This window comes from Nomascus leucogenys, chromosome 3 (assembly GCF_006542625.1).
Source record: "Nomascus leucogenys isolate Asia chromosome 3, Asia_NLE_v1, whole genome shotgun sequence".
NCBI lineage: Eukaryota > Metazoa > Chordata > Mammalia > Primates > Hylobatidae > Nomascus > Nomascus leucogenys.
The window spans coordinates 113,776,523-113,785,545 of record NC_044383.1 but is presented as its reverse complement, the minus strand read 5'-3'; the positions used below and the strand labels follow the sequence as shown (position 1 = coordinate 113,785,545).

The following is a 9,023-nucleotide window of genomic DNA, read 5'->3' as shown; positions in this document are numbered from 1 at the left end:
AAGAAATTGCCTAATATAAATTCAAACTAACTTGTGATTACATTTTCACTTGCTTTTTTTTTTCCTTTATTTTTGGTATGCTAGTCGAGGTGTGAGCTTTTTATTATAAATGTCACAGATGTCACTTTTCCTCTTCCCAAAGGCATTTGAAAGAAAATAAGGAAATTATCTCAGTTTTCACCAGTATGCTTGAGTGTCCCTAGCACAGGGACAATTTCTTGATTCAGCTTTGCATCCCAGCACCTTGGACAGTGCCAGGCTCAAAATTGGCTTTTAATACCTATTTTGGAACATGAATGATTTTATCGTGATATCATATTTGTTTTATATGTCTCTAAAGATAAGAATCACCAGAGCTTGAGCATGTTTTTATTTTGCTGTAATAATTGCTTTTATGCAAACTACTCCTAAGTTGTTTTTATTTCACTTTTAATGCAAGATCAACACTTAGAAAATTGAATCTCTTAAGCTAAAATTCATGTTAGCACAAAAAGTTATTATTATTTCAAGATATCTTCTTCCTTTTACTTACAAAATCACCATATAAATGTAAGACAAATTAAATTTTAAAATGCCCTTTCAAAAGCAATGCTTACTTTTATTCTCATATTCAAGCTCACAAAGGAATTCTTAGAGGTAGAAGGGAGGCTCCCATGACCCCCGCCCCCCACTCAAAGAAGAGACTGAAAAGAAAAAGAGAAAATTCCACTTAATTTTTAAAAATATTATTACTGTGAAACAGTATGGGTTAGTGTAAATTGTAAAGACATGTATATTCTAAACTCCTCTTTTTAAATGAATTCCCTTTTAGGCTGATATAATATATTCTTCCTGGTTTCTGTTATTGTTCGCATGCACTACTATAAAGATTATGGATCCCAGCAATTACTCCTTATTTTCACGGTAGAAACCGGCACTCAATAGAAAACAGGAAAATGTACTGAGGGCAAACCGTTCTGTAAAGGATCTCTGTGGGCCGATATTTATTTCGGTTTGCACTAAATTAGTCGTCGCTTCGCAAGAACCCTTTGTCTGTGGGACGGTGGGTCTCATCATGGCAACCATTATCTATTCGTGGAAACGACATCTGATGACTCCGCCCGGGCTGGGGGTGGGGAGGGAGCACCGCGTGGAGAGCTCGACTGAGAATTAAAGTGAGTGAACAAAGAGAACTCCCAGCAGCCGCCCGCCAGCTGCATCAGGAGATGTTAGTCACGCCCGGAAGGCTGTTCGAGTCCGCCTCCTTGGAAAAGAAGCTCAAGTAAATAATTGATGGAGATTGACCGAACCCAGGACAAAGCTTTGCAGGAAACCAGTGCATCCGTGTTCGAGCGGTTTTGGAATCCTCTGCCAAGTACGGGATAAGAGAATAGAGCAAGGAGTTTGAGCGCTGCTGTCAATCTTCCATCTCGGGCGTGGCTCTGGCCTTTTTGTCTCTTTATCCCGCCACTCCCCACCCCTGTTCCCCGTCCCCCTCCCCGCCTTCTTCTCTTTCCTCTTGAAAGTAACCTCTCTTTGGTTATTTCTACCCTATCGTCCCTTGCAATCCCGCCCTCTCTCCTGCCCAGTTCGGTGAGGTCAGCTCACGAATATCTCTGCACTTCCTGGGAAGCGTGTGGCCCAGCTTGGTACCTCGCGTGTTAGCCTGCTGAGGGCTGCAGCTCCAGCCCAACCGCGGACCGTTGGGAAGTCACCGGCTCTGGGGGCAGCGGAATCTTGACGTTACCGCCATTGTTTGGAGAAATCGAGTGGGTGTGGAACTGCGGCGAGCGAACCCAAAGTCATGCTCAGCCGGAAAGTCGCATACAATAATACGAAGTTGAACTTTCCTCGGCGCAGAAAGGCACAATAATAAACCCTGAGATCCCCGGAATATCAGAAGGAAAGTGCTGTTGATTTGTTCAACTACTTGGAAACCTCGCCTCTGCTGAGAAGTGAGCAAGTTCTGGATTTCTAAAGGGTTGGGGATGAATGATGGGGTGGGTTAGCAGGCGGATAAAACTTGAGATTAAAAGTGTTGGTCTAAGCCGTGCCGGGGTTGGTTGGGTGATAATTTTCACCGGGAAAGCCTTGAAGAGATGCAGCATCTTGTCACTTTGTGGGAACCACGTGACAGCAGCCGGATACCTTTGATTGTGGAGCCCAGTTACTGGAACACAAGCTTTCGCCTGGGTTAATGCTGTCTGGGGGCTGAGTTTAAACATTGGCTTCTCAGCTCTGGAATTATTCTGCCTGATTAAAAATAAAAATAAGTTTGCATTGGCAATATAAGTTAGATAGCCCATGTTAGTGCCACCCCTGATGATAAACTAGGCCAGACATTCTAGTAGTATCATGGCTGGGAGAGAAGATGTAGAAAACGAGTTGGTGGGCAGTTTTCCCCTGATGTCTTCTTTGTTCACCTTTATATTTCAAAGTGAGTTGGAAGGAGGTGCCAGAAACAGAAAGGGAGGTGGATTAGGAAACCTTCGGTAATATTTCTTTATAAAATGAGGAATTACTGCATGCTAAGTTGTGATGCTAACAATAGATGTTAACAAGAATAATGCAAGTAAAATAACTGGCAGTAAAGTAATCTCCTCTCTGTATAGGACAAGTATATTTAAAGCAGAAATTTACGCCTAGTCATGCCCCTTTCAGTGCTTTAGACAGAAATAATTTTAAGGAAAAGGCAACTAATTGACTAGCTGCCTGGATCCCTAGGGAGAGGAACCCATGAGGCAGTAGCTTGCTATTTTTCAGATTAAAGAAGCTAGTGACGGATTTATCTTGGAAATATACATACTGGAAATTGATCTTACCACCATGAAGGAAGATGCACCAGCCTTTTGGGTTCTGTCTCAGAATTGCTACATAGGAGAAAATGGGCACTTTAAAAAGTACAACTTTTGCTTATGATATGAGATGTAAGAAGATGGCTAAGAATGAAAATATTTTCTATCTAGCAATTACACTTCAAACTAAAGTGATTCCTAAGACTACAAAATTGGGTAAGCATAGGAAAATTCATCACCAGAAACTTAGGAAACTGCAGAACTGACCACAACTTTTCCAAGTGTATTTTATAAATTATTTCCCAAAAGGGAAAAAATACGTTTTGGGGTTGCTAATAACTAACCCATATAGGCAATTCTTAATGCTATTATTTTCTTGAAACTGAGATTGATTTAAAGGCATTCATTATTTATATTTTCTTTTAGTTTTATTATAAAGGAAGTTGGGTGCATTTTCCCAAAAACAACATTAAGGGTCGGAGCTGCCTGGGGAAAGTGTCATTTATCAATAGAAAATTTTCTCTAGGAGCCCTACATCATAATCCTTTTCCTCCAATTGAACTTGGGAATACTAATTAAATGAAAACTTTCTCCACTAAACTAGGCTTTACATATGGATTTGATGGTGAGAAAAGCCAAAGTTGTAAAAGCAGAGAGTTGACAACTCTAATATATGGACATCTTTTCTTTCTGAAGCTTCTTTTCCACTTTATCCTCTTTTCTTTCTATATCTCCCTTCCCATCAATTCCTGTCTGACTCTGTATCTCACCCTCTCCAAAGGCTGCTACCATGAGAATGTAAGGTTCAGCTGCTTTCAGATCCGTCATTTTGCTGAGGTGGGGTGAGATGGAGACAGCGCCACCCTGGGCAAAATGAGAATTCACAGCCCTCCATCCTATTCCTAAAGACAGCCGTGCATCCTATTCCTAAAGTCAAAGCTTCTATTAAGCGTCTTCCAAATCTCGTCATTTTCTGAGGACTTCTCTTGTAGAGTAATATCACCCTTTGCTCTGCAACAACGCAGACATGCTGTGTTCTTCTCTCCTTTTGTTTCTGTCCCAGCTTAGGAAGGAAGGTTGGCGGCGGTGAAGACGGAGAGGATGATCTAGTAATGGGCTCTTCCAAATCGCATCTGGTAGGTTCTTCTTAGCCATGAGTCAGCCACCAACCGGGGGCGCTGCCCCTGCCACAGCAGCAGCTTCTCCCGCCGCTGCAGCCACTGAGGCTCGTCTGCACCCGGAGGGCAGCAGCAGAAAGCAGCAGCGAGCTCAGTCACCCGCTAGACCGAGGGACAGTTCGCTGCGACAGACAATCCCGGCCACCCGGTCCCCAGTGGGGGCCGGCACTAAACTCAATTCTGTTCGGCAGCAGCAGCTGCAGCAGCAGCAACAGCAGGGTAACAAGACCGGGAGTCGCACGGGGCCGCCCGCCAGCGTCCGAGGAGGCGGAGGTGGGGCCGAGAAGGCGACGCCCCTGGCGCCCAAAGGGGCCGCTCCGGGAGCTGTCCAGCCCGTGGCTGGTGCTGAAGCGGCCCCCGCCGCGACCCTGGCCGCTCTGGGCGGCAGGAGGCCCGGACCGCCCGAGGAGCCGCCTCGGGAGCTAGAGTCCGTGCCCTCGAAACTCGGGGAACCCCCTCCACTCGGAGAAGGGGGAGGAGGGGGCGGGGAAGGAGGAGGAGCCGGCTGCGGCTCCGGGGAAAGGGAGGGGGGCGCTCCGCAGCCGCCGCCGCCCAGGGGCTGGCGAGGGAAAGGCGTACGCGCTCAGCAGAGGGGCGGCAGCGGCGGGGAGGGGGCCTCCCCTTCTCCATCCTCCTCTTCTGCGGGCAAAACCCCAGGACCCGGCAGCAGAAACTCCGGAAGCGGCGTTGCGGGGGGCGGCAGCGGTGGTGGAGGGAGCTACTGGAAGGAAGGATGTCTGCAGTCTGAGCTCATCCAGTTCCATCTCAAGAAGGAGCGGGCGGCAGCGGCGGCGGCCGCGGCTCAGATGCACACTAAGAACGGCGGCGGCAGCAGTAGCCGCAGCTCCCCGGTCTCTGGCCCCCCTGCCATTTGCGAGACCCTGGCCGTCCCCTCCGCCTCCCCAATGGCGGCGGCGGCGGAGGGCCCCCAGCAGAGCGCAGAGGGCAGCGCGAGCGGCGGGGGCATGCAGGCGGCAGCGCCCCCTTCGTCGCAGCCGCACCCGCAGCAGCTCCAAGAGCAGGAAGAAATGCAGGAGGAGATGGAGAAGCTGCGAGAGGAAAACGAGACTCTCAAGGTGAGGAGGGTGGGGGGACCCTGCTGGGGGATGGGAAGAGTGGGCCTGGGAGGATTAGGGCGTGTCCCGGCGGGGATGAGAGGCTGCTAACCTGTTAGGGAGCCTTGAAGAGGGAGGAGAACAAGAAAGGAGGGAGGGGGTTTCCTAGGCCTTGTCTGAATTTGAATCTGCTCTCAGTAACGCGAGGTTTTCATTTAAATTCAAATCTGGGCCTCCGTTTCTCTAATTATAATGGTTTGTCACACTTCTTCCTGGAGAGAGGTAGAGTAAGAGAATGAGAGAGGGCCTAAAGTGGGCCTTTTTTTCCCAGTTTCCTCTTCTGTACTCAGCTCGTTGTCACTCCTGTCTCGTGGAGAGAGGGCAATTAAAGCTGAGAATTTGGAATTGGAATGGGGTGTGCACGGTGTGTGTCGGAAGGGCTGGAAGCGAGTTTGATTTTGACACGCGGCCTGTCACCGCCTCAGAACGAGATCGATGAGCTGAGAACCGAGATGGACGAGATGAGGGACACTTTCTTCGAGGAGGATGCCTGTCAACTGCAGGAAATGCGCCACGAGTTGGAGAGAGCCAACAAAAACTGCCGGATCCTGCAGTACCGCCTCCGCAAAGCCGAGCGCAAAAGGCTCCGTTACGCCCAGACCGGGGAAATCGACGGGGAGCTGTTGCGCAGCCTGGAGCAGGACCTCAAGGTCTGCGGCGCGGGGGCTCAATGGCGCGCGGCAGGGGCGGCGGGTGGGGACTTTGGCCAAGGGCTCTTTAGGCTGAGAAGTCTTCAGTGGCGACTGGCAAGGAGCCTTAGGGATACAGTTTCGTAGCGCTAACCACAAAATACAAGGGTCTCAGAAGGGAGAGAACTGGCAGGTGGCTCTAAAGAGTGCAGAGTGTGTGGAGGGCCTGGCAGCAAACGAGCTAAGTGTGCTCTCCTGGGAGCAACGGTGGCTCTTCAAGAGGTGATGAGAAGAAGGCTCCCTTCTGGGCAGAAGCAAGGGCGTGGCAGAGCGCAGGCTCTAGCCTTTGATCTGCCCTTCAGTCTGTCTACTGAGAGAAGGCCGGTGGAATCCGGCAGTCAGGAGCTGCACTAAAAGGACTCCTCTGGGGGAGTTGAAACCCAAAATAGGAACTGCACTGGGAAGATACTAGAGTTAAGATTTCTTTCAGCAAGTGTCCACTCCACCTCCTTCTTCCAGGACTTCTTCCTTTCTGCACTTGCCACTTAGGTGACTCCGAGGAAAACAAAACAAAACAAAACAAAAAAAACCCAAAAACCAGCTAACCAACTTGCAGCCTGTTTTGTGTGAGGTAAATGAAATAATCTCATTTTTTTAAAAATGCAATTTTTCCTTCAGAATTTCTTCCAGTGGAAAAATCTCAACCTTGAAGTGCATTTTCTAGACAGGTGTGGTCTCCAGTTCAGTTTGACTGTAGGCAGATTCATTGACAATGTAAACTAGATATTAACTTAATCTCCTTGCACAACCAAATAAGTATACTGTTCATTGCATTAACTTCATTAGGATTTAAAGATCACGTGTAATCTTTGTTTTAAAGAAAGCTATGTGTAAACATTTTATGAAAGACATATTACTTTTTTTCTTAACATTTGTTGAGTGCTTAGTATGTGCTAAGCACTGTAGCAAACACTGTTACATACATTATTATTTCATTTAATTCTCAAGGGAAAAATAATCCTACAATGTAGGGATTATTAAGGCACCAGTTTACAGGTGCAGAAGCTACACCTTTTACAGAGGTTAAGTGCCCAGGCCTGGAAAACAGCTAATAGGTGCCAGACTCACTCTCCACTCAGTCCCAAATCACAACCTGTGTCCTAAGCCTCTATACCAGACTGCTCCACTTTTCCTCCAAACCCTAGAATTTCCAGGATAATCTCAAAATATGAGGCAAAAATGCACAGTCATTCAAAAAAATAATAATCTCAAGGACTAAAACTTTTCTAAGATTAAGCAACTGGAATTCTAGTTATAAGATTGAAATTCAAGCCCAACCCACTACTTGTAAAAACTTCAATTTTTCATTCTTTAACATAGATTATAATGGAAACATCTACCTCATAGTTTTGTTGAAGTAAAGGAGATTTGTGAAATTTCTCTACATGTGATAAAATGCAATAGAACATTTGTTACCACAGAGTAGTGCAGAAGTTAAGGGAACAAAATTTAGAGCCAGATTGCCAGGCCTCTTAGCCCAGCAGTGTCTACTCATTAGCTGTGTGACCTTGACCTCTCTGAGACTCAGTTTCCTCATCTACAAAATAGAAGTAATAATAGTACCTATCTCATGGGATTTTTATAGGGTTAAATGATTGATATATGTGAATGGCTTATATGTATAGTTTGTGGAATAATGCCTGGCACATGGTAAACGCCATATAAATATTGGGTTTTAATGCTTTCAATAGGAATACAATTTTAGCCCTTATTATATTGTCATTAATTATATTTTATTGTTACAAACACCTTAATTCAGGTTGCAAAGGATGTATCTGTGAGACTTCACCATGAATTAGAAAATGTGGAAGAAAAGAGAACAACAACAGAAGATGAAAATGAGAAACTGAGGCAACAGCTCATAGAAGTTGAAATTGCAAAGCAAGCTTTACAGAATGAACTGGAAAAAATGAAAGAGGTTAGTATTTGATTATTTCATGGTGTACTATGTATTTTTAGCCCTTTAAAAAAGAATCCCAATGACTAATATGACTGTTAAAAAATTTCTTTTATGATTGCAGGACAATTTTTTACTCTTACCCAAATAGTAAAAAATACATGATTTCATACTAATAAATGAGTAGCAACAAAAGATTCTGACCTAAACACGGTATCTAACTCGACATGTACGAGCTTTGACTGATCTCTGTGTTTCATCTCTGTGTCTTCTAAATGTATGTTAATTAAATAAATGCCACAGCATACTAAATGCAGAGTGTCAAAAGTGTGAAGGAATGAGCCTTGTGATAGTTTAGGGGAATAATTAGCCCCATGAGATTACTTACTATTGAGTTCATAGAACCATGAATTTTTAGGATGGAAAAGACTCTAAGGTCCATTTGATCTAATTCATTCCTTGCTTGAAGTCTCTCTATAGCAAAGCCAGCCCTTCCCACAATGTTCTAATGCTTAGAATATCACCAGTGACTATCCCTGAAGATCTTTCACAGCAGCCAATTTTATCATATCATAGCTCTGTTTAAAGATTTTCCTTTTTTTTTTTTTACATGATATGTATTTAATTGCAACTTGAGCCAGCTCATCCGAGTTATACCCTTTAGGGTAGAAGAGTCAAAGTTCTCCTTCATGTCAGCTATTTGAAGATTCCAAATGTATTTACCATAAGTCTTCTAAAAGAACAGAATCAAGATAAAGAAATGGAGGAGAAAAGAGACAGAAACATCTATCAAGAAATGATTAGCGGCTGGGCGTGGTGGCTCACGCCTGTAATCCTAGCACTTTGGGAGGCTGAGGCGGGCAGATCACGAGGTCAGGAGATTGAGACCATCCTGGCTAACACAGTGAAACCCCGTCTCTACTAAAAATACAAAAAATAAGCCGGGCAAGGTGGTGGGCGCCTGTAGTCCCAGCTACTCGGGAGGCTGAGGCAGGAGAATGGCATGAACCCCAGGGGGCGGAGCCTGCAGTGAGCCGAGATCATGCCACTGCACTCCAGCCTGGGTGACAGTGAGACTCTGTCTCAAAAAAAAAAAAAAAAAAAAAAAGAAATGATTAGCTTTAAGATAAATAACAATTTAATTAGAATTAAATTATACTTTTCTTTGATAGCTACCTGAACATGTACAATGCAACTTGTGAAAACTACCATTGAGAAATAGCAAATGCACAAGTTGTCTTCTGAAAAATTTCCTCTGCTTGGATAAGCAGAATTCTAAAGAAAATTCTAATCTTTCCACAGACTGAGGTATTGACCCACCTGTCATTGCTGTGCTTATCTCAAAATGTTACAAAAATATAGTGCAAATA

General features: G+C 45.1%; 1 protein-coding gene across 2 annotated transcripts in view; it reads left to right on the top strand.

The window, feature by feature from the left end:
* Positions 1 to 793: 793 nt before the first annotated feature.
* The window catches only part of SOGA3 (SOGA family member 3), a 46,636-nt gene continuing 38,406 nt past the window's right edge, over positions 794 to 9,023 (top strand). For both annotated transcript variants that reach the window (XM_030809651.1, XM_030809652.1), the window contains exons 1-4: positions 794 to 1,934; positions 3,838 to 5,028; positions 5,493 to 5,717; positions 7,516 to 7,674. In XM_030809651.1, coding sequence (XP_030665511.1) covers positions 3,928 to 5,028; positions 5,493 to 5,717; positions 7,516 to 7,674 — 1,485 coding nt within the window. In that variant the 5' untranslated portion in view covers positions 794 to 1,934; positions 3,838 to 3,927. The remainder of the gene's footprint in view (positions 1,935 to 3,837; positions 5,029 to 5,492; positions 5,718 to 7,515; positions 7,675 to 9,023) is intronic.